Source organism: Vitis vinifera, chromosome 9 (assembly GCF_030704535.1).
Source record: "Vitis vinifera cultivar Pinot Noir 40024 chromosome 9, ASM3070453v1".
Lineage (NCBI taxonomy): Eukaryota > Viridiplantae > Streptophyta > Magnoliopsida > Vitales > Vitaceae > Vitis > Vitis vinifera.
The window spans coordinates 21,384,121-21,410,425 of NC_081813.1; the positions used below are offsets into that span (position 1 = coordinate 21,384,121).

The following is a 26,305-nucleotide window of genomic DNA, read 5'->3' on the forward strand; positions in this document are numbered from 1 at the left end:
AATCATCCACCAAACAAATTTCATAACCTGGATGGTGCAGCCAGTTGGTATTTCTACAAAATAAAAAATAAAAATCATTCATATCAAAGATGTTTATGTCTGAATCAAAGAAACTTGAATGGGTCCACAACACATCAACCACATGACTAACTAATGCCACCCCAGGCAAAAGAGGAAAGACCACACTGAACACAAAACTGGGGAATGGAGATAGAGAAAGAGATTAATTATAAAATGACCAATGACATACCTGCCTTCAGTGATATAGTAACTACCTAAACTGAGAAGGTGGTCACCTCATGCAACCATCGCCCATGAAATGTCATATCAACTACTCTCTAAGTGCCTTGGGATGTTCATCATTGTGTTGTGAAGACGTAGGTTTGTTATTAGATCATATATGAGGGATCAAGCAGGAATCAGAATCCCAATTTTCAATATACAGTTTTCATACACATTCAAAGAACATATTTATGAATTATTCAACAAAACAATCAAAACTCCATTTCACCCAAAAACCAATCCTCACTGCATTTTTGTGACCACCATTGGCACGCAGTTGAGATTAAAACTAGCAATAAGAACATAAATGATGCTATAAGCTTGAAGTGGAATATCATCAACTTTTTAGTGCACCAGGATAAAGTGAAATAATATTTTACCAGCATAGTACCAACACCATCTGCCACTTTGCAACCAGACATCAAAAAGGGTGCCTTATGATCCTTGTGAACCTGCCAGAGACATCATGCTTGAGAACAAAACACTTATAAGAATCAATATATTACATTACAAGGTAGAACCAGCTTACAATCTTGCTTTCACCAGTCATGCTAGATTCATCAATTGCAAGAGAATGACCAGTAATTAAGATTCCATCTGCAGGGACCTGGATAAAACACCAAAACGCGGTGACTCGAGTTAATTTTAAAATAAATAGAGGTATTCAAGACAATATTCAGCAATCGAAGTACACTTACCTGGTCACCTATGCTTAAAGGTACAACATCACCAACAACAATATCAAATATTGATATCTCCACGGGTCTGCCACCTCTAATGACCTGCACAAATTTTTTGCATTGTCATGTCAATTTAGCATCCCAAATAATTTTAAAAACAAATAAACTAAACATATATATTCCATGCTTTAAAATGCCACAGACCTTTAAATGTATATTTCGTTTTTCCTCATTTAAATTTTGAAATTGCAGGGACTGTCGGTAATCACTAATTGCTGGTAGAGAAAATCAATATAAGAATGAAAGGCCATTAGTACAGTGAAAAACCCATTTCTTCACATGAGAGTATACAAATGTAAAGTTCTTGTAACAGATCAAATCATGTTATTGACTGAAGACACACTAAACACAGTGCATCCTGACCTTACAAGCACAAAAAAGAAACATGGGGAGATAAGGGCATGGGTGTCTAAGCAAGCCATGTTAGCCCTTCTAAGGTGAGAAATTAGGAAAAGGAAGGATATTTATGTATTTTATGGGCAGTAAGTAGATAGTATAGAAATGAAGAGTAAAGCAAATTTTTTACATTTTTTCATCAGAACATTCTCACTGTGATTTAGTAGCTCAAATGCCTGTTACATCTTTTCATAAGCAACAAAGTTCAATAGATGAAAATTGATTGGGAGATCAATTTTTTTTCCCCAGATTGAAATGGGTCAGGTTGCGCAGTTGCCATCCAATAATAGAGGTCCAAATTCATATTATAGGGTTACATTAGTCTCAATGGATTCAGCAGCAGAGAAGTTTAAGATCAGGGAATGAGTAGTCTTAGGAGATGGACTTCTAGTTCCAGTTATGGGTTGATAATGTTGCTAACTGAAATATATCTTAAATCTCAGGGAAAGCACACAAGAAAATCAAACTTTGCTTAAATTCCCAGTTTGGCATAGCAGAATGGAACTCAATCTTGATTCATACTTAAGTGGTCAATAGCAGATGGAAAGAGCTAAAGGCAGAGGTTGGGTTGGATTTTTCAGTTGAATCCAGCAGCATACGCCTCCTGATGAAACATGGATCTGAATCAAGACTCAAATGCAGCTTGGACAGATTTACACAATCCAGATCCTACACCATGTCCACATCAAATCCTAGGTCCATATGAAACTTCAAATCCAGGTTGGATTGCACCTTGATAAAACATATTTTTCCTTGTCTAAACAATTGGAAGTAATTTTGGCCAGAAATCAATAAGGAAACTTGAGATGAAAATTAAAATTTAAAATAATAGTAATAATACAACTAGAATAATGGCCTTTCAAATCTACCACTGTATTCAAATCTTGAGCCAAAGGTCCAAATTCTATCCGTTTTATTGAATTCCAATATAAGAATCCAAGATCTAGAAAATCACAAGAAAACCAAATTCAGATGATGGAAAAGAGAGACAAGATGAAAATTCTTCATTAAGATTTCAGGTAAAAGAAAAGTTAGCACATGAATGAAAGGTCTCTTGAAACCAACCATGGAATACTTTTGAGATGGTTTACTTAATTCATTATATTATGCCCATCATATACCTTGGAGAAAGGAAATTAACCTTAGTTGCAGATAACTTTGCACCACAATGCATGGAAATATTTTTTAACATTTAATTTCATCTTATAATGTGTATTAGGGACAAAAAAACAAAGTATTAAGTAGCAATAAGGTGAACTTGTGGACTAGAAAACCAGCTTTTCTAAAACCCAAAAATGATAAGTCTCCTTAAACCACCATTTTGCAAGTGACTCAACCAGAACACTAGCTCAGGAAAAAGGTTCAAATGCAAACTAACAATTATTCCATAAGCAGATCACCAACATTTGCTGTGAGGTAAAAGATTTTCACAACGTAAAAGCATAAAGACCATTATTTAACTGTTACAAAAATTTACACAAAGTTAAGATCAAAACAAGAGCCACCATTTAATCAGGTTCTAAAATCAAGCCCAAACCTACCTAATATGCCAACTCAATAGAAAAAATATATATGAAATTTAAACTATTATAAAATCATGATCAAGTTGACTTCAAGTTAATTCTAGCCAAGAGCCGCACTCAAAAGACAATAATGAACATCAAGCCAATACCAGTAACAAATATAACAAGAAACACTGCAAAGGCAATGCTACCCCCATCATACCATCCTTCTTTCACACCCTGTGAGAAGATAGAAAAAGAAACAAGTCAGAATAATCAGAAAGCTAAGACAATCACAGGATTTATAGAATAAACACTATGCAGAAACAAGTGAAGACCGAGAAAGCAAGAAAAAGAAAACAAATGTGGATAAACAGATGTTGCATAATCCAAAAAAACAATAATTTTATTGCAATATAATACTATCCTGTGGCGACTAAGGACTTATAAGCCTTTTCCCCTAGTTTTTCCCTTCGTATGGATGGTTTTAGCTGTCACCCATTACAAAATTACATAACTTTGTGGTGAAATGTCGCTTTGCTTTTGTGCAATTGGATTTAAATTTCACGAACCCTAAATCCACGATTTTTGAGCCAGGCTGAAAAATACAACCTTTGCCTGCAAATCATGATCAGATTTTGTATCCTGTGTGCGGGCTGGACTGGTAGGAAATATCGGGAAATTTCCTAAAAAATTGGTAAAAAAATCAGCGATACAAACCGAAAATTCGCCTATAAATTGCAGTGTCCAGCGATTTTTTGAAGATTTCGCCGATTTTTCGCCTACAGCCATTTTTCAGCAATTTTTTCGCCGATTTTAACCGAAATTTGGCGAAATTTCTCCCATCGACATTTCACCCCCCTCTTTCGTATCGCCAGCCACCGAAACCCAAAATTTCGGTGAAAAAAATGGAAACTTTCATCCTTGGATATAAGCATGAGTCAAGTGCATAGGATAAAGCATACAAGAAGTCTGGGTATTGAGAAGCTTTGTATGAGAATTAAAGCTTTGTTGGAGGAGTGGTTGTGCAAGTTACTTAGAGAGAGTGACCCTTTATGACAAAGCCATTCAAAGCATTTATTGTTGCAAATATTTCCCTTCTTTATTCTCTAGTTTACAATCAAATGGATGGAATTCTAAGATTAAAGTTATGAGGTCAAACAGTGGCCATGTAAAGCTATTTCCCAACACTTCCATGACTTCTCTTGGTACATTCAATTCTCCATCGATGATGGTTCAGAAATTCATCTTAAGACCTATGATGGCAAGATCAGCCACTTCACATTTAATCTCTGATTTTCAAGATCCAGATATTCTCCCATCTAGATCATTGTTAAGCCTTTAGACTTGGAATGTCAACCGTACTAGCAGGATTGAGAAGGTTTATGCAGTGGGGTTTTCAAGGATCATATTGGTGGAGTTTATGAGTGATGGAAATCCAGGACAGCTAGGAATAATCGGAGTTTTCAAGGATCATATTGGCAGATTATTAGGGTTTTCTCCAAGCCCCACTAGGATAGGGTTGGCCTGAGAGTAAGAGATTCAATAAATGTTGGAAGGCTTGCTTTAGGCAAGCCTACAGGACTCAATAGTTTCATGGTGGCAGGAGATTCAGCCATTGTTATATCATGAGTCTCAGAGAAGAAGTCAGAGTCTTGTAAACTACATATTTAGTTGTAACAAATCTTCGGCCCATCAAGATGATGGTGATATCTAGATTTTGTTGTTAGTACTGACTCAATCTTCATTGATCTATATTGGTGCTACTTTTATCCATAAAAGAATAGTTCATCCTTCTTGTACCTTTAAATTCATGCTAATTGAATTGTTTCCAATTAAAAAATAAAAACAACATGCATGTATATCAATGTAAAAGGACAAATAAAAAATTGGAAAGCCACTGTCACACATATTGCAATATGCTTCAGCAATCAACAGCCACAGGGCAATTGACAAAATGATAACACTTCAATTGTAGACACCTACATGAGAATGCTCACCTCAGTTTTTATTCCTAAAGCCAATGATGCTGCTGCAGCTACAATCAAGATGATAAGGGTTAAATCTTGCCAAGCTTCCCAAAGGAACATCTGCAAGCACAATGCATACAAATGAACAGCAGTGACAGATTAACAGGGGCCAAAATGGAATAGTATTGGATACCACATGACTAATTTAAAATACAGACTGATAAACAACAAAATAAAACATAAGGAGTATACCAAGAAACTCCGCCCTTTTTTCTGAGGATATGTATTTGATCCAAACATGTTTCTTCTTTTTGATAGACTAGCATCATCCCCATCAGTTCCTTTCTCTAGATTTGTTTCTAATAAATCCGATAATCCTTTAACCTGACGTAGAAGTGACCATTAAGAATATCTACACTGGACATAGAGAACCAAGAAATTTGAAATAGGGAAAACATATCCATAAATGACTTGCCCCTCCATATTCTTGCAGAGCAGAAAAATTATGATCTCTGGTCATTGAAGCAAGCTGTTCCACTCCAATTAAATAATCACCAACTGGACTTGGTGGTGATACTGTAGTACCCAACACTAGACCAATCAAACATAAATCACCATAAGAATGAGCAGTCTATAGAACATAAACAACAATATACAGCCACTATTCATGCAGAAATCTATATGAAAAAATGTTATAAAGCTTTCCATAGTGCCTAACAATATAACATAATAATTTAAGCAAGGCAATTACCTAAACCACTATGGAATGAGAAAAATACATATATAACCTTCATATTGATTAGAAATTATAGAATTTTGATAGAATGCACTTAAAGAGCCAATTTTAATTGAAAATACACACAGCACAAAAATATTTCATGAGACCATCACACACAGAAGCATACCATTTTTCTCTTTCCTTTTTCTTAAAAAAAAAAAAAGGTCAACAAAGCACATTGCTTGCATCCTTATAATTGTCCAATTTCTTTTTCTTTTTTTTATTAGAAACAAAAGATATATTAATTATAAAAAATAAATAAATAAATAAATGAGAAGGATAAGGGATCCTTCCCACAAACGACAAGAAACTGAACAAAATATGGCTAATTTCCTCTACTAAACAAGGAGAACTATACACAATGGTTTAGTCCACTTAAGGATATACATAGATGACATCTTTTCAATTCCAGACTTGGTTCCTCTCATTTTGTCCAATCCATTTGATTTACAAACCGAATGTCAAAATAGTTAAATAACATTGAGTGGAATGTCTTTAAAGACATCGGTACAAGAGGCCAAAAATACTGAGTGGAAGTGAAGCAAATCCCACAACATCTCTATCATTCTCCACTTTTCCTCAAAGATCATACACCACATAATTCAGGCACAATGAGACAAGTGATTTGCCTAAGGGTCTTGTCTCTCATGAAACTCCCCAAACCTTTATATGAGATGGTCCCCATGTCATACATACTCCTTGGTGGAACCTAATCCCTCCCAGCTAGACTGAATATCATATGCCAAACCCTAATGTTAATAGGCAATGTGGAAAGAGATGATCAATCAATTCTCCACTCCCCATGCAAAAGAGTGCCAATCAAGACTAAGGAATTCATACTTATCTATTGTAGCATTTCATTAGCATTTACTTTCTTGTATGTCACTAACCAAGCAAAGGCCTTGATCTTAGATGGGGCTTTTGAATTCCACTAACAATTGACCAATTGCTTTTTGTTGCTTTAATTTTGTAGTTTTGAACTTCTAAATCTTTATTTTTATTTTCTTTTTTCTTTTTTCGATCAGATTCTTTATTTTCAGTTTTTACAAAAAAAAAAAAAAAAAATTGAATATCTTATGCCAATCCATCCCAGCAAAACCTAATCCTAGGTGAATCCATCCTAGCTATACTAAATATCTTATGCCAAAGCCCCAATGTTAACGGGCAATGTAGAAAGAGATGGTCGATCAATTCCCTACTCCCCATGAAAAAGATGCACCAATCAAGACTAAGGAATTTGTAAAGTCTTCTCAACTGTAGCATGTCATTAATGTTTACCTTTTTGTGCACCACTAACTAGCAAAGGCCTTGACCTTAGACAAGGATTTTGAACTTCTAGACATTTTATAGATTTCCAATATGTATTGTTACACATGGGCATTATTTTTTGTATTATGTAAAGATAAAATATATTAATAGCTTCAACAATGAATAGGAAGGATCAAATTTTGCATTTCTGTGGGAAGTTTTTCATCATTAGCCAATGGGATCGCTATCGGTTTCCTCCAAAGTTCGGGAGGTTTAAGGTCAGGTGTAGTGCTCCCCTCATCAAATTATCCAAGTCATTAAGATGTTAGGTTGTTTGATTCATAATAAAGAGGGTGGTTTCAATAGAAGATTTAAGGTGGAAAGAAAAGGGGGCAAAGGTGCAGGGAATAGGGATCTCCCATCTCCTCTTTGCTGATGATACTCTACTTTTATGCAAGGCCATCAGTATGCAATTGCTCTACCTAAGGTGGTGCCTCTTTCGGTTTTGTTAGGGTTTTAACCTAAGAGCTAAAGCTTTTAAGTTAATTGATTGCTAAATATGGTATCAAAGCCTTAGTTGTCAAGAGGCCATGAATTCAAACCTTACCGCATGTTTATTTTCCCAATTTGTTAAGCCTAAAAAGAAGTCCATGAAGAAGTTTACCTATGCAACAGGGAGCTAGGGCTTTAACCTTAATTAATTAAATAAGCTTAATATGTATTATTGATTCACCATCTAATAGTGTAAGCTTTTAGGCCAATTTCTAGCTTAACAAGCTTGAATTGGTTTCATGACAAAATTAATCTTTGCAATAGTAAGCCCATTCAAACAAAGAACACAAGGGACTTGGATCAACTTGTTGTTTCCAGGCAATAGGAAGAAAAACTCAAACACTGCTCTAATCTATTATTGAATTGAATTACAAACTAATTTATGGACTTGCGAATTATCCAAGTCCTTTATTTTAGGAAACCAAAAACATCTTAAAAACTACGAGATTAATTTGAATTAATCTCTAACTACTCTATGGATAAAACAAATTTAAAATAATTCAAATTAACTCAAATATCCAAAGCTGTTTGGATAGTTTGAATTAATTCAAACCTCTTCAACTAATTTAGATAATCTCAATTATCTGGAAAAAAAAAATCTCCTCACACTCCCCCTCAAGCTAGGACAAAAATATTGAGTAGTCCCAGCTTGTCTCGTAACTTCTCAAATGTTGGTCTTGCAAGGGCCTTTGTTAGCAGATTTGTTGCTTGCTATGTGGATGGAATGCAGGTCATGCAGATGGTTCCTTCTTCCAGTTTCTCTTTGATGAAATGATGGTCTACTTCAACGTGCTTTGTTCGGTTGTGATGAACTTGGTTATGAGATATGTTTATGGCAACTTTATTATCGCAGTAGATCTTCATTGGCTAATGTGATGTGACTTTTAACTCTTACAACAGAAATTTTAACCAAAGTAGCTTGCATATGCCTTGAGCAACAACTCGAAACTCAATTTCCACACTACTTCTAGCCACGACATTTTGTTTTTTGCTCCTCCAAGTTACCAAGTTTCCTCATACAAAGGTACAATATCCAAAAGTTGATCATTTGTCATCCACCGAACCTGCCCAATCAACATCCGTATAAGCTTCTACTGTTCTTGCTTCATTTTTCGCAAAGTATAGACCTTTTCCAACCGTCCATTTGAGATATTATAGAATTTGGTACACAACCTCCATATGTTCCTCGTATGGTGTATGCATGAATTGGCTTTCCACGCTAACTGCAAACGCAATATCAAGTCTAGTGTGAGAGATAAATGAGCCTCCCCACTAAACGTTGGTACCTTCCTTTATCTACAGGGCTGTTGTTTTGGAATTTTGTCAATTTCAAATTCGGATCCATTGGAGTATCAACCGGTTTGCACCCCATCATTCCAATTTCCTTTAAAAGATCCAAGGTATACTTTCTTTGAGAAACAGATATACCTTTCTGATTTCTAGCCACTTCCATGCCGAGAAAGTACCTCATTGATCCAAGGTCTTTTATCTCAAATTCCCTGCCAATTTCTCCTCTAAATCTTCCATCCCCCGTTTGTCATCTCTTGTAAGGATAATATCGTCAACATAAACAATGACAATTGTGATCTTACCAACTTTGTGTTTTTAAAACAAGCTATGGTCCGTTTGAGCTTGTTTGTACCCCATTTGTTTGATTGTCTTAGTAAATGAAGCAAGCCCTTGGTGATTGCTTCAACCCATAAAGAGATTTTTTCAATTTACACACCATCCCATCTTTCCATGCCACATCAAAACCTAGTGGTAATTCCATATATACCTCTTCTTCTAGATCACCGTTAAGGAAGGCATTCTTTACATCTAATTGTTAAGGAACCATCTGCAATTTTAACCTTAAAATTTCCTAGACTTGATGTATAAGTTGAAAACAAATTTGAACACCTTGTCATGTTATTTGTTGCACCCGAATTGATAATCCATGATTCTTCCCTTTGTGTAACACCATTCAAAGCAAATGAAAATGTACCTTTTTGAGCTAATGGTGAAGTACTCAAATTATTTGGTAATGATGTTGGTGTCAACAATTTGTAGAGTTGTTCCATTTGTTCCTTAGTAAGGGAAACACTAACTTTGCTATCGTTTGGCTTAGGGCCTGGTTCTGCTGTAGTATGATAACCTTTCGGATCAGATTTGTTGACTTTCTTCTTCCAATTTGCTGGTTTTCCATGTATTTTTCCAACAAGTGTCGCGGGTATGATGGGACATTGACAGTGACCGCACCATAGTCGATTTCCTCTCTGATTGCTATGAGAATCTCCTTTGTTTGCCGAGTTTGAGCCATGAACAGCTAGGACTAAGTTGTCTAACGTGGGCAGTGGTTTTTGTTCTTCGAGCATGACACGCTTACGACACTCTTCTCTCCTCACTTCTGCAAAAATCTCATCAATTGAGGATAGTAGTTTTGTTCCAAGCACTCGTCCCCAAACCTCATCCAACTCCTTGTTAAGTCCAGCAAGGAAATCAAATATTTGTTCTTTATCCACCATTTTCTTGTATCTTTCACCATCCTCGGCAGAACTCAACACACAATCATCAAACATATCTATTTCTTGCCACAATTTGTTGAAAATATTGAAGTATTGTATTACATCCATATCACCTTGTCTCAAATTTCAAACTTTGTTTCTTAGTTCGAACATTTGAGTTGAGTTTTCAAGGTCTGAAAAAACACGATTCATAGCTTCCCAAAGCTCTTTTGCAGTTGAGTAATACATGTAATTTTCGCCAATGTTTTCTTCCATCGAGTTCAGAAGCCAGGCCATAACGATTGAGTAACTAGCGTCCCAAGCATGAAGCGTAGGACCAATCTCCTTTGGCTTCTTTATTGTGCCATGGAGATATCCAATCTTCCTGCGTTCACAAATAACCATCTAAGCAGCCCTCAACCATTGAAGGAATTTTTTGTCATTAAGCTTGTGAGTAGTTATTTGAAAGGATGAGTGATCAACAATAGTGGGAACAATGTAGAGGTCAACTAAGAAGGTTCTGAAGACACTTTTGAGTCGTCGCCCTTGCTCGTCCATGTCATGGCAGTTTTACCATGGTATTTTCTTCAACTACACAGCCTACTCTGATACCATGTTTCCAAGCAATAGGAAGAAACACTGGTCCGATATATTATTGAACTGAATTACAAACTAATTTATAAACTCAGGTATTATCTAAGCCCTTTATTTTAGGAAACCAGAAACATCCTAAAAACTAAGAGATTAATTTGAACTAATCTCTAACTACTCTATGGATAAAACAAATTTAAAATCATCCAAACCCCACTATCCTCACCTCCTAATTTTGGAAATGTCTAAGCAAACATGGGTAGCAAATAACCCACCCACCCTCTACCACCAAAGCATCAACCACTCAAGCCTCCTTAAAAGCTATAAAAGAGGAAAGAGAAGGAAAAGAGTCCTTAAAAGGAGAATTATCATACCAAACATCTTGCCAAAGCTTGATTCTTCTCCCAATGTGTACCACAAATCTTATTTTGGCCTTGCAAGTTCCTCATCCTCTTCTTATCACCCTCCACATGCCAACATCATATTCCTCCGTCCCAACTTAAGGGCACCATCCTCCTAGCTCTTCCCTAAACTGTCCTATTATGACCTTTCTCCAAAGAACGTCTTTCTCCGTAACAAATCTCCAACATTATTTTCCGAATAAGGCTTTATTAAGAATGAAGAACTCCTTAATATCTAAACCTCCTTTCTTATCTTTTTGCAAATCAAGAATCACTTCACTAAATCGAGTTCTCTCAAGTGCCCCTCCTCCCTTTAGGAAATTCTATTGAATTTGTTCCAATCTCTGTGTCATCGCCTTAGGAATAATAAAAAAGGACATGAAATAAATAGGTGTGTTGCAAAGAGTAGTTTCTAGAAGTGAGCCTCCTACCTTTTAACAGGTATTGCCTTCGCCAAATAGTTAAGCATTTAAAAACATCTCCTTTGCCACTTCCTACACAATTGAAGGCCTAAAAGGGACTCCCAAAGGCAAACCTAAATAAGTTATTAGAAGCTACACCACCCCAAAGTCCAACACCAAAACAAGCTTCTCCACATTAGGGACCTTTCCTACTAGGATTAATTTATTTTTCAAATTAACTTCCAATCTTAAAGAAGCCTAAAACCATAATAAAACCCATCTCATGCAGTTCAATTGATCTGGGCAATGATCCCAAAACAATAACTTTCTAGGCAAGGATGACTCCTTTATGCATATTTCGATATGAAGGGAAAAAGAGGAACAAAACTTTGAAGATGAGGGGCAGTTGGAAGTAGCATTAAAAAACCAATTCCACAAAACTTTTTTTTCTTTTAGGTGAGGGGGGATGGTAGGGAGGAGTCTTATTCTTTGGGTTTCATTATTTATTTGGATCATCAAATAGTTGGCATTTCGGTATGTTGTATTTTTTTCTTTACACCATGTTGTCTTGTGGTGTGCTTTCTATACTCCTAATGTACATGTGAGCCTCTTTTTCTATCTAGCACTCTTAATTGGCATTCTGTTTGTTGAAAAAAAAAAACTTATCTTTTAACCAACCACATATATTACCATATCCAAAAGGATTAGAATTTCGAACCAAAATACTATTATTTAAAAAAAAAATCCATATATAGATTGGTTTTAGAAATAATGTCCAATTTAGTGCATTTTATACACACAGACATCCAGATAGATTTTGTTTTCGAAAAATGAAAACCACAGCCATGCAGCCATGGGCCGTTAAAAAATAATATCTTTCACCACTTCCCCTAATTATCTCCAAATATTTTATCCTCATAAATAAAAAATTTTAGATAAAAGATAATATTAAAGTTTATTTCAAAATATCTTTATAATTCATATCCATTTTATAAAAATGTACAATTACTAGAAAAATTTTTCTTATCTAAAAAATGTTTTATAATTTATTTTTTAATCATCACTATTTTTTTTTTTTTTTATCAATAAGTATAAGATTGTATTGCAAAGAGGCGCTACAATAGCGACCCACAGAATTACATTATAAAGGAACTCACCCCCTTACAGAAGGGCTCATACAACAAGGAAAAAACAAAAACCTTCTCCCTTATCACAAACACACCCAATCTATAAAATCTAATAAGGTCTAAGAAAGGGGGGGCAGAGGACTAGAAGGATTTTAGGCCAATTGGCTTGATGGGAGGGTTGTATAAGTGGTTAGCTAAGGTGTTGGCTAATAGAATGAAGGGTGTATTAGCTAAGGTGATCTCAACGTCTCAAAATGCTTTTGTGGAGGGGCGGCAAATTATGGATGCAGTGTTGGTCGCTAATGAAGCAATAGATTCCATTTTGAAAAGCAATAGAGGGGCGATTCTTTGCAAATTAGACATTAAGAAAGTCTATGATCATGTAGATTGGTCGTTTCTTCTAGTGGTGTTGGAGAAGATGGGGTTTGGGGAAAGATGGTGCAAATGGATAAAGTAGTGTTTATCCACTGTTAGGTTTTCAGTTATGGTGAATGGAAGCCTTATTGGGTTTTTCCAAAGCTCAAGGGGGTTAAGGCAAGGAGACCCCATGTCGCCTTACTTATTTGTAGTTGTGATGGAGGCTTTTAGTTGTTTGCTAAAGAGAGCCGTTGATGGGGGGGTTTTGTTGCCTTGTTCGGTTCGGGGAAAAAGGGGTGAAGGGGTCCAAGTCTCTCATTTGTTGTTTGTTGATGATACGTTAATTTTTTGTGAGGCAAAGGAGGAGTAGTTGACGTACTTGTGCTGGTTGTTAATGTGGTTTGAGGTAATTTCAAGGATAAGAGCAAATCTGGAGAAAAGTGAGTTGATTCTGATTGGTAGAGTTGAGAATGTGGAAGAGTTGGCTGATGAGTTCGGTTATAAGGTGGGAAAATTGCCCTCCACCTACCTAGGAATGTCGTTGGGTGCTCCTTTTAAATGTGTTGCAGCTTGGGATGGAATAGAAGAAAGATTCCGAAAGAGATTGGCTATGTGGAAATGCCAATACATTTCAAAAGGGGAGAGGATTACCTTAATGCGAAGTACCTTGTCCAATTTGTCGATCTATTTTATGTCTATTTTCCAACTGCCTAGGGTGGTTAGAATGAGATTAGAGCAGATTCAAAGGGATTTCCTGTGGGGTGGTGGGGCTCTTAAGCAAAAACCGCACTTAGTAAGATGGTCAATAATGTGTTTAGACAAAAGAAAAGGAGAGTTGGGAGTTAAGAGTCTTGGGTCTTTCGATAGAGCTCTTCTTGGCAAGTGGGTTTGGCGCTTTGCAAATGAAAGAAAGGCCCTTCGGAACCAAGTGATTAAAGGGAAATATAGGGAGGAAAAAGGAGGGTGGAGATTTTGTGAGACTAGGGAGGCCTATGGAGTTGGGTTGTGGAAAGCAATAAGTAAGATGGGACATCTGGTAACCCCTTCTTTTGGCTTTGTGGTGGGTGATGGTAAGAAGGTGAGGTTTCGGAAAGACAAGTGGTGTGGAACCATCCCTTTGTGCAAGGCTTTTCCTTCATTATATGCCTTAGCATCTTCCAAAGAGGCTTGGGTAAATGAATTTTGGAGAGCTGAGGGGGAAAGGGGGGGAAGTGGGAATCCTTGTTTCAATAGACTTTCAATAATTGGGAGTTGGAAGAAGTGGAAAGGTTGTTTTGTTGTTTGGAGGGGAAGAAGGTTAGGGTGGATGGACTTAAAGGGTGGGGTTTTTTCGGTAAAATCTTTATATAGGGCTTTGCAGCCGGTGTCTCTTGTTTCTTTCCCTTCGAAGATTATTTGGAACTCGTGTGCAGCCCAAATTAAGCTTCTTTGTGTGGGAGGCTTCATGGGGAAGAGTTCTAACCTTGGATTGTTTGCAAAAGAGAGGTTAGACTTTGGCAAATAGATGCTTTCTGTGCCATACGCGTGAGGAGTCAATTGACCACCTTCTCATTCATTGTGAAAAAACAAGGGAAGTGTGGATGTTGCTCCTTTCTTTTTTTAGAGTTTCTTGGGTTTTTCCTCTTTCGATGAAGGAAACCCTTTTAGGATGGAGGAGCTCTTTTGTGGGTAAGAAGAGGAAAGTGGCGTGGCAAGGACCATTATGTTTGTTTTGGGTCATTTGGAAGGCTAGAAATTCAATTGCTTTTGAGGATTGCGTGTTGTCCATTCAAAGGCTGAAAACTTCTTTTATGTATTTACTTTGGTCAAAAATCATCACTATTTTAGACATATAGACTTAACACATATTGAAATTTTTTTTATTTTAATAAGGATTTTAAGTGATAAATATTTTAATAAACGTCCAATCATTTTTTATTTTATATTCAATCATTTTTTTATTACTTAAGAACATCATAAAAATGATGGTTGAACAATAATTATAAAATCTTTCTTAGATAAAATTGGGAAAAAAAAAGGTTTTCCAAGTAATTATAATTTTTTGTGAAATAGATATCATTTATAAAGATATTTTGACCAAAAAAAAAATAATAGACAAACCTTAATATAAATTTTCATATTATCTTTTATTTAAAAATTTTATTTATAGGGATAAAATATTTGGAGATAATTATGGAAGTTGGTAGAAGATAATAATTGTTAGCGGAAGCAAAAATCACGGATTTTGCACTAAAAACACAGCCACAAGTTGGTTTACATACAAACACAGCCATGGGCTGTGGTTTTCCTTTTACATTACAAATGTAGCTATGAGCTGCGGTGTTCCATCCCTTGGGAAAAAAAAACCCACATGGATATCCATGTGTATGAAATGCATTAGATTGGATATTATTTTCAAATCCAATCTATATATAGGATTTTTTTTTTTAAATAATATTATATGGTTCAAAACTCAAAAGCCAAACCACAAAATGACATGAATAAATATCAACAGAGATTACAAATTTGGGGACATGTGTTCGTGAGAACAAAGCAATATATTCCACTTCAATCAACTTAATTTTTTTTCAAACTTGCCACATATCATTGCATTAAAGAACAAAAAAAGGGGGTTGCTGCACCATCTCATAGACAGCAAGTTTTCATACCGGAGGAATAAAGGTGTGAGTCCCAATTAGAAGCATTTCCAAAAATAAGTCTAATTTTTCACAGATTTTGTTTAATTCCTATTCTTCGTTCTTTTTTCCTTGTAGAAGTATTTTTAATGAGAAGATTCATCTTTGTCATCAATATGTCCATCTTTCTATATTATTATCCCCTCAACTATTCTCATAAATTCTCAATTAATGCTCAAAAATGCAGGCAAAAGTTGCATTAAATATGATACAGAAAAAAAAAAGACGCCCGCCTAATCCACTTCTAAGTAAATGACACTTTGCTCACCATTATAAGATAATACATAATTGTATAATAAGTAGAGAATTTCTAGAGAGTAAAATACCTATTGTTGCTTGTTCCCCAGCCAATTTGAAAAGCAATGCCGCCTAACACAGGAAGGTACTCATGAATTGGGAAATTTATTAAAAAAATTTGAAATAAATGAGGAATATTTTTTGATAGGTGAAATAAATGAGGAATATTAATAACATTACTCTTATGACTTGTGCATGTGCTCTAATCATCCTTCTTCTTTGCTCTTTCTCTTCTTCCTTTCTTAAGTCCAATGTGTACCGAAATCGACGAGAAGCATTGAGCACGAGTGCTGCTTGCTGTAAAGATCAAAACACTTCAGTCCAAACCAGAACATATAACTGTTCTCTTTGCATCTTAAGCATAATAGTTAGTAATCCAACAACAGAAAGTAAGAACAACTATAATTTCACTGAAGGTAAGAGATGGATAATGAAATATTAGCTAACAAAAAGGCAGGGAGCTATCAAGCATAAAGAATATAAATAAGTGCTTCCTATGAACTTAAACAATAACTCCATCTCCATCTACAAAAAGAATTTGCCAAACACTGTTTCTACAGACAGAAAAGACAAAGTTCTACAGCTCAGTTGGATATTTTTTTTTATGGATAAAGAAAAAAGTATATTAAAAGAAAGAAGCACAAGAAAGCGCCTCAAAGTACATAGAGAGTATGCTATGAGCACCTAAAAGTGCCACCAAAAAACAAAGAGGGACAACAAAAAACTGCACCCCTCAACAGATCCCATCCAATCCACAAAATCTACCGTAGAAGAAGGGCCAAGAGCTATAAACAATTTGGACAACGCCCAGGATTATAAAGAAATGAAAGTTTAATCCCTTGTACAGAATGCTCCTCATTATTGAACGCTCTACTGTTCCTCTCCTTCCAAATTGTCCAAAAATGACACAAAGGAGCAGCCTGCCACACTTTGTTTTCCTTTTTTTTACCCACTAAGGACCCATGTCAACTCAAAAGCATCTCCTATATTGATGAGGAAAGCACCCATGACACACTAAAGCAAAAACAAAAGATGTCATAAAACCCTTGTCTTGTCACAGTGAATGTGATCAACTGATTCCTCCTCTATACGACAAAGGAAAAATCTGTTTTCCATGGACCACCCTATCCTCTGAATGCGAACCAAAGTTAAAACTTTATTCCAAGTAGCCTCCCATGCAAAGAAGCTCACCTTGGGCAGCACCCAAGAGTTCCAAATAACCCTTGCTGGGATACATAAACAAGATCCCATACAGCTCAGTTAGATATAAACAGTACATTGACTTTGAATCAAGTACACTATACAGGCTATATCCTGGATGACATCATTTCTCTAGTTGAATCACACAAAATTCTCATAAATACTACATCCTTAATGTCTGATTACCTGCATGACACCAGGATCTTTACAAACAAACTTGCTTATCTGAACATTCAGGATGTATCAAGAAAACTTTAACCTTGGGGTTTTCAGCTGCATATCCGTTTAAAGAGTTTAGGTGATCAAATTTCACCACAGATTAAAAAGGAAATAAACAGGACAAGATATTTCAGTATACAAACTTTTATAGAAAAGTGCCCATCCAAAAATGCACTTGCAACCAGAAAAGAAAATATCACATTAATTACTTCGCAAAGATAACATAAACAACGCACCAGTGTAGAAAATAACAAAATGTATTAACATATGTGGATGTAAAGGAAATTGTTGGATGGGCACTCCCCCATTCACAAGATGCCTCAGCACAACTTTTAATAAAGTCTTATACCGACTACAAGATGTCAGTTACAGGATTCCTTTTTCACCCATCTACTCCATCAAGGCCGAGTATTCCATTTAAGGTATAAGCAGCCATGACCTGACTCCTATACTCGATGGCCTACACTCTTTTTAGTGTTGTTACACCACAATGTCGTCAACCAGAAATATACAGTGCTCCAAGCTAATGCATGCATTGGGCTTGACAGTACAATATTAAACCCTCTCATTCAATTTTCGTCATCTTATTCTCAGATGTTAACTCAATCTTCACAAAAAGGGACCCATTCTAGTTTTATCCATCTTGTATTGTCAATCTTATCCATCTCAGGTTCCCCATTTGAATTTGACCAAGAATCATCTTATGAACTTAGTTTCCCAGCATACATGTCCCATCAAGCACCCAAGACCTTGCAGCTATCTCATGGAATTCTCATTTTAATTAAAATGTCATACAACTTCGAACCATGATTCAAAGTTGCAGTATCAGACACTGATTCGGAGGGTCCCGAGGCACATCGATCTAGTATCTCAGCTCGGTATAAGATGATAAGCAAAATAAGATATTTAAAATATTATAAAAATTATTGAAAAAAATAGGTAGAATTAAATAATCTTCAAAAAAATTAATAAACTTAAAAATATATTAATACAATAATATTTAATTTATTATTAACAATAAATTAACATATAAAATACTACATTATATATGGTAACATTACTATATAAAATAATATATTACCTAAATTGATATGAATTACCATATAGAATAATATATTACGTAAATTGATGCAATTTATATAGTAACAATAAATTATTGAATTTTCACTTTTTCTTTTACCATTTCAAAACCATTAGCTTATGAGGCAATGTGCATTTAAATAATAAATCACTATTATATAACATAATACATTACCCCCTTTCTTCAAATCCCTAATCCCAAACGCCAACTACCACCACACGTTCTTCACATCCCAAAATAAAGAGAGAAACTAAAGAGGGTAGTCCGAGGCTCGGTGTACCTAGTTTGGCCTCCTTTGCAAAACACATCCATGCCACATCAATGAGAATACAAAGACGAAGTAACTCAACCAAGGCAGGCAAAACCCACACGCAAAGATCATTGTTGATGGAAGAATTTGATGTTTTTTTCATCGGTCAGGTGGTCACCACAATGACATCTCCGACAAGAAGGCACTAGAGTCCATCTATGATCTTGTTGGGATGTTTTCTTTTTCTTCTTCTTCATCGTGGGTATAGAGTCAATAGTTCTTTGAAAAACTTCTCTTTTGAAGAGAATCTCTATTTTTTCTTAGATTTCTTAGTTTTTTGTTGTTGTTAGATGTTCTTTTGTTGTGATTTGAAAGGGGGAAATGATTTTTGGGTTTAACTAGAGAAATGTTCGATAATTCGAATGATTCAACCAAGTCAACTTGGAATCTCGACCGAGTTTAATCGATTCTTGACTAAGTTTAGGTTGAAAATGGTATTGGATATCCGACTCAACTCGGAAAGGTTTGACGCAGATACAACTTGCCAACTCATATCGGACTTGGCCAATATTTTGAACCTTGCTTTGAACTGCCAAGAAGCATTTCACTATTTCAACTTTAGTTCTAGGGATGTCATCCACTTCAATCCCTCCTAATAAATGAACAATCCAAGAGAACAACAATAGTAACTCTTCCTAATCTCTTGGCTAGTAATTACTATTTCTTCCATTGTCAGAACTTTTAATTTAGACTTATACTACATTTATTTGTCTTCGTCCTTACCTAAAAGACTTGCAATCATAAATTATCTTCTTCATTACACTAACTAAGCAAGTAAGCCTTATGCAACCCATACTGTAGTATAATCAGCTAGGCTATTCAGAAGCAAGAACGGGCTAAAGACTGTTTTCCAATAAATGCAGAATCAGGCCGTTCATAATCAGTGGGCAAGAATAGGAAATCTGTCATGTTATGTGGAACCCAATGATACTTGTATATAGATTGCTTTCAAAAGGTTTACAGAGGCTAGCATGCTATAAGTGCCTGATGCTGTAGCTGAGATGGCTGAACGGTTTTTAAGTCATTGACAGCAGCCAAAATAATTCAAGTCACCCAAAAATAAGATAACTTCACAACCTCCCTTCAACCACAAAGATTGACATCCTAGGATTTCCTAATCCTAGCTTCTCATTTTATCCTTGCTTCTTTCTAAGTTTGATTTATTTTGCCTTTTTGGTTGTGTTTGGATAGAATATAGTTTAAATAATCTAGACAGCATTAAGGTCAGGTTTTTGTTGCTCCACTTGAACTTTGGTCATCCGGCAGTAACAGAGCCATGTTGATTGGGTCTTGTTTAGATCACTATCATGCTTCCTAGAAGAAGAGGATACCAAACAGAAAATACCCACACCAATCCAATATTTGACAACCACAATAAGATTGATCAAATAAGGATACCTACCAAGTAACAGAACTTCCAGTTCATTGAAGTGAAATCTCTCAACCGGATGATTTCTTTGAAAAACTTTTTCAAAGTCAGGTTCATCAAAAGGATCCGATTGTTTGGGATGATCAATGAAGTGAGTCAACCAGATGATAAATGGGAATTCAAAAGAAAGATCAATGAAAAGCAGCGATGATATCTAACACTTTCCACACTTGTAGATATAAATTAGAATATATTGTAGAATAACATAGAACTTGCAATAAATGTAAAGCTAACATAACAATAATTCTATATAATAGAATATTTAACAACATGAAATAAAACTTTCCATCATACTTACAATTAGTAAAGTTGGTCCACTTTTTCACTTTATATGTTTTTTTTATAAGTAGACTTAAATTAAAATAAAAGAGCTGCCAAAATAAGCAGCTCAAAGTGTACAAGAAAAACAAACCTCCCTTCACCACCCAAGCTCAAGCAAAAGAGTACAGAATAAGAAGTACCCAACCATTCAAGAAACCTACTAAAGATAGTGGGCAATCATCCAAAAACTTTAGGCTCAGCCCACAAAAAGCTTACAAAATCCCTCTTCAATTTTTGGATGGAAGAAGCCACATTATCGAATGCAATGTTGTTCCTTGCCCTCCACACCATCCAAAAGAAGCACAAAAGGGTTGCTTGTCAAACCTTCTTGCACTTTTTGCCCACAATATAACCACACCAAACCAACAAAGTATCTCTCTCACCAACGAAGAAAGCACCCAAAAAGCACAAAAATCAGCTCCCATAAAACCCTAGTCATTTCACAATGGAACAACAAATGATCAACAAATTCTTCACGTCCAAGTAGAAAAAACATCAATTTGTTAAAGACCAACCTTGTCTCTGAATTTGATCCAATGTTAAAATCTTACCCCACATTGCCTCCCACGTAAAAAACTTCACACTACCTCCCACGCAAAAAATCTAATTTAGGTTGAACCCAAGAAATCCAAATGGCCCCCACTGGATAAGACCCACCCAAGTCCAGTTCCAACTAAGGTAAAGGGACTTAACAATAAACTTACCACTCTTTGTCACCGACCAAAACAAAGTATCTTCAACATCCCTACGAACTCTCTGCCCCTGCAAACACACCAAAAATCTCCCCACATAATCCACACCTCAATCATTAAAAGATCTAGAGAAACAAGGACTCCAGCCCCCAACTTAACACACAAAAAGATTATCCCCACACCACCTATCCTTCCAAAACAACACCTTTCGCCCATTGCCTACCACAAAGGAGCACTACAATCTCACAAGATCTCCTTCTGTATCACTTTCCACAACCCAACCCCATACCCCTCTTTAACCCCCTAAACTGCCCACCCCCTAGTAATTCCCCATACTTGCCTTAAATTACCCGATTCCAAATGGCACCTCTCTTAGTCACAAAACGTCAACTCCACTTACAAAGGAAAGTCTTATTAAAAACTAAAAGATTTTTAACCCCCAAGCCCTCTCTCTTCTTATGTCGACAAACAACCGGCCACTTAACAAGATGAGGTTTGTGCTCTAATGCCCCACCATCCTAGAGAAAGTACCTCTGAATCTGTTCAAGTCTCAGTCTAACAACCCTTAGCACACAGAACAAAGACAAAATAAATGGGCAAACTAAAAATAGTGTTTCTAATCAAAGCGACTCTCCCTCCTTTGGAAATATAGTTGCTTCCACATAGACAAACTCTTGCAAAACCACTCTCAAACTCCATCCCAAACTGTTGTAGACTTAAACGGAGCACCAAAAGGAAGGCCCAAATAAGTGGAAGGTAGACTTCACACCTTGCACCCCCGCTCAGCAAGTAAAACATTTAAATTCTCCACCCTTTCTACCGGAATTAACTCACTCTTCTCCAAGTTAATCCTCAACCTTGAAATTGCCTCAAACCATATAAGTAACCAACATAAATAAGTTATCTGATCCTGAGAAGCCTTGTAGAAAACCAAAGTGTCATCAGCAAATAATAAATGAGAAACCTGAACACCCTCTCCAAACCTACCTTTCACCTGACATCCAGATAAAAAACCACCAGCCACCGCCCTCTTCAAAAAACAACTAAGCGACTCCATTGCAATCATAAATAAATAAGGCGAAAGAGGATCCCCCTAATGCAAACCTATAGAACTTGGGAAAAAAAACCAAAGGGAGTGCCATTCACTAAAACAGAGAATTTGGTCGTGGAAATACACCACCTTATCCACCCAATCCATTTTCCCCCAAAACCCATTTTTTGCAAGACCAATAGAAAAAAGACCAGTCCACATGATCATACACCTTCTCTATGTCTAGCTTGCACAAAAGACCACTCTCATTACTTTATCTACTTTATATTCTAAAAGTAAAGGTAATACCGACATCTAGCAGTGAGAGTATCAAAATACTATTAGTAATTAATCACAATTTCATTTTTTTATTTTTAATAAAAAAATAAAATTTGACATTTTAAAATATAGCCAAATGGACATAAAATACAAATCAAATGATGAAATGTATGTATTATAGGTCTAGTTTTCGGTTGAACTTTAGCTGGTGAAGCATCAATCATAGCTCCCGCTCAACCTTAAGTCAAATTGAGATTCCTCAAGGCAAGGCTTTTTTCAAGTTGGTTCAGGTTTAGTTAAGTCCAACCTAACCCAGAAGAAACTAATCGAAGCACCTATTCTTGTCTTACCTAATCTTGAGAATATTTTTAGAGTAGACTAGGATGTTTCTAAAGTCAGCATAAAAGTGTCCTTCATCAAGAGATATGGCACATAGCCCTTTATTGTGAAAAGCTCAATGATGTAAAGCTTTGAGACACTATTCATAATTGGAATTCTATACTATTGTGTGTGAATTAAGAGATAGGTAGCTAAGGGTTTTTTCAAGTTGGTCTAGCTTTAGGTTGAGCTTTAGTTGGTGAAGCCAACCCAACCTTAGGTCAAATTGAGATTCCTTAAGCTAAGGCTTTTCTCAAGTTGGTTCAGGTTTAGTGAAGCCCAACCCACCCACGTTGCAACCTAGAAGAAACTAATTGAACCACCTATTCTTGTCTTACCTAACCTTGAGAAGATTTTTAGAGTAGACTGGGACGTTTCTAAAGTCAGCATAAAAGTGTCTTTCGTCAAGAGACATGGCACATAGCCCAATGATATAAAGCTCAATGATGTAAAGCTTAGCTTTGATACACTACACATGCTTGGAATTCTATACCATTGCGTGTTAATTAAGAGATAGGTAGCCTTGTTTGGAGAATTAAAAATTTTATTTTGAACTCTAACCATAAAGCAATTGAATACATTAACAATCAATAAAACCTAAACTCGAGCCCTAGCATGTGGGTGAATTATTTACAGCAATTTATTTTCACACTGAAATACAAGGTTGTTGTTAACAATAAAGTTGTCAATGCCATGTGTCGACGTGCTTCCTCATTGACTAGAATGCCAGTCCAAATGTTAGCATTTGATAGCTTAAAGTTTTGTACAAAAAAAGACATTTATTTTGGCCCTATTTTAAATGTTGTATGGCTGAAAAGAAGCAAACCATAGCCTTTAGAATGGTACTCTCTTTAAGAGTAATCAATTTTGTATCCCAAATTGTTATCCAAGGGAGAAAATTGTCATTCGACAACAGATTTTGGGACATTTTGATATGATAAGAGCATAAACTTGGTGGAATATGATTAGCCGAGTTTGAGGCAAGACATTAGACACAGATAAAAGATGCCATGTATGTAAATGGCCTAAGGGAACAAATACGAATGCAAGACTTCATACAAAGCCTTTGCATATCAAATAAACCATGGATAGCACTGAGTACAAATTTTTTACTTAGGCCTTCCTCTGACACAATGATGTATTGGATAGTGGACAGTTTTTCAAACATGATTCACTCCATCCCTTGTTTGACAATAATAGATGCCAGTACTGTAACAAAATTTTTCTTTAAAGTTTGCAAAGTTGCATGATGTTCCTTATTCCATTGTTTGTGATCAAAATTTGAAGTTTATTACACTTTAGTGAGCACTATGGAAGACGACTAAGACACAATTAGATTTTAGCACTTCTTTCCACCTGCAAATGGATGAATAAAAGGAGGTTGCGGGTAGAAGATCACTTAATCTACAAAGAACCTTGGTCAAGGACAAGCCTATGCGTTTGGATTTGATATGTTCACTTGCTGAATTTGCCTACAATTCCTCAAAGAGTCACACAACTCAAACTTTCTCCATTTGAAGGGGTATATGGCCTGAATCTTCAAAAAACGTATAGACTCCTATGTCAAACTCAAAGAAGGATAATGTGAAGGCTAAAGAGCGCCCAGAAACTATTTATCACTCAATACATAGGTAAGAAAGCAAACAAAAAGAAGCAGTGCAAGATTCAAAGCTTGAGCTTATTCTCATAGATGCAAGGTTGTCTCGAGGCAGGGGAACTATGTCTGGGCTGTTTTGACTACAAATCATATTCCAGCAGGTGTGGACAACAATATCAGAAATAAAAACTGTTAAGCTATAAATAGAATAAGAGAATTATTTTCCTATTATGTTAGTTTTCTATTTCTGTAAATAGATAGTTTTATGTTAGTTTCTTATTTCTATAAATAGATAGTTTTATGATTTAGGAATAAGTTAGTTTCCTATTATGTCTCTTGTTTCCTATTTCTTCTCTTGTAATCACCTCTATAAATTGTGTGTATAGTCAATCTAATATACAGAACTTATTATTTTTCATCCCATATTTCGTGTCATGGTATTAGAGTTGTAGGTTTTTAAGACATGGGTATCATTTTGGCCTTCATCACCATTTTTCTGGCCTTCATAACTGGATTTCTTTGTTTCACGTGTTCTTTTACCAACCTTCATTGCCACTGTTTTTTTTTTTTTTCACGATCTGCCTTAATTCCCAAGAGATCGGGTTTTTTCGTGGAAGATGTCGAAGATTGCTCATTCAGATACACCTTCACTCTCTTTTTGCATAAATGTCTCACAGAGGGTTTATGATGACTCTTGGATAATAGACTCTAGTGCCACAGACCATATGACCTCCAAATCTCAACTTTTCCATACCTATACCCCAAGCCCAAGTAATAAGAAAATTGCAGTGGACAATGGCTCTTTAGCTACCATTGCAAGTTTCAAAGACATATACATCACACCTACCCTTATTCTTAAAAATGTCCTCCATGTACCAAAATTGTCAGCCAATCTTGTTTCCATTCAAAAGCTTGCCCATGATCTTAAATGTTATGCTATTTTTTTCCCTTCTTATTTTGTTTTTCAGGAATAAGGCTCGAGGAGGAGGATTGGATTTGCTAAGGAAAGGAGCGGTCTTTACCACCTTGAATCATCTCAGAAAACTAGTAATAATTTTTCATTGTCTTTTCTCAGTTCCTCAAATAAAGATACCATTTGGTTGTATCACCTACGTCTAGGTCATCCATCTTTTAGGGTTTTAAAGGTCATGTTTCCTCATTTGTTCCAAGGATTAGATATTTCTGAGTTTCATTGCAAAACTTGTGAATTGGCAAAACATACTCGTATATCTTTTCCTATTAGCAATAAAAGAAGTTCTCATCCTTTTCATTTGATTCATAGTGACATATAGGGTCCTTCGACTATACCTAATGTTTCTGGGACTCGTTGGTTTGTATCCTTAATTGATGACTGCATTCGGGTTACATGGATCTTCTTAAACAAAAATCTGATGTTAGCATTGTTATACCTAATTTCCACTCAATGGTTCAAAAACAATTTAGGGTTAAAATAAAAAGCTTTAGGACAGACAATGTAGAGATTACTTCAACCAGATTTTGTCACCCTATTTTCAATCACAAGGCATTCTCCATGACTCATCATATGTTAACACACCCCAACAAAATGGGGTAGTTGAGAGGAAAAATGGGCATTTACTCAACACAACCCGAGCCTTACTCTTTCAAGGGAATGTTCCTAAGTCCTATTGGGGGCAAGCTGTTCTTACTGCCACATACATGATAAATAGAATTCCCTCACGAGTGTTAGACAACAAAAGTCCCATAGAGATACTTAAGAGTTTCTATCCACACTTCAGAACTTCAAATGGGCTCACTCCTAGGGTATTTGGGTGCACTGCATTTGTTCATGTCCACAACCAACATAGAGACAAGCTAGACCCCCGAGCCATAAAATGTGTCGTCCTTGGTTACTCATCCACTCAAAAAGGATACAAGTGTTACAATCCCTCATCCAGAAAATTTTACATCTCTACAGATGTCACCTTCACAGAAAATAAACCTTTTTTCC

At 35.9% G+C, this 26,305-nt stretch overlaps 1 protein-coding gene across 3 annotated transcripts in view; it reads right to left on the reverse strand.

Annotated features, from left to right (window-relative positions):
• LOC100253521 (calcium-transporting ATPase 9, plasma membrane-type) overlaps positions 1-26,305 on the reverse strand; it is a 71,501-nt gene that overhangs the window by 35,545 nt on the left and 9,651 nt on the right. For 2 of the 3 annotated variants that reach the window (XM_002275038.5, XM_010656859.3), the window contains 10 exons: positions 15,981-16,097; positions 15,830-15,872; positions 5,366-5,481; positions 5,143-5,274; positions 4,921-5,010; positions 3,091-3,160; positions 1,167-1,237; positions 981-1,064; positions 812-889; positions 663-734 (listed from right to left, as the gene is read on the reverse strand). In XM_002275038.5, coding sequence (XP_002275074.2) covers positions 663-734; positions 812-889; positions 981-1,064; positions 1,167-1,237; positions 3,091-3,160; positions 4,921-5,010; positions 5,143-5,274; positions 5,366-5,481; positions 15,830-15,872; positions 15,981-16,097 — 873 coding nt within the window. Of the gene's footprint in view, positions 1-662; positions 735-811; positions 890-980; positions 1,065-1,166; positions 1,238-3,090; positions 3,161-4,920; positions 5,011-5,142; positions 5,275-5,365; positions 5,482-15,829; positions 15,873-15,980; positions 16,098-17,186; positions 17,254-26,305 lie in introns of those variants that run through there. The other variant, XM_059739748.1, reaches the window with a different exon arrangement.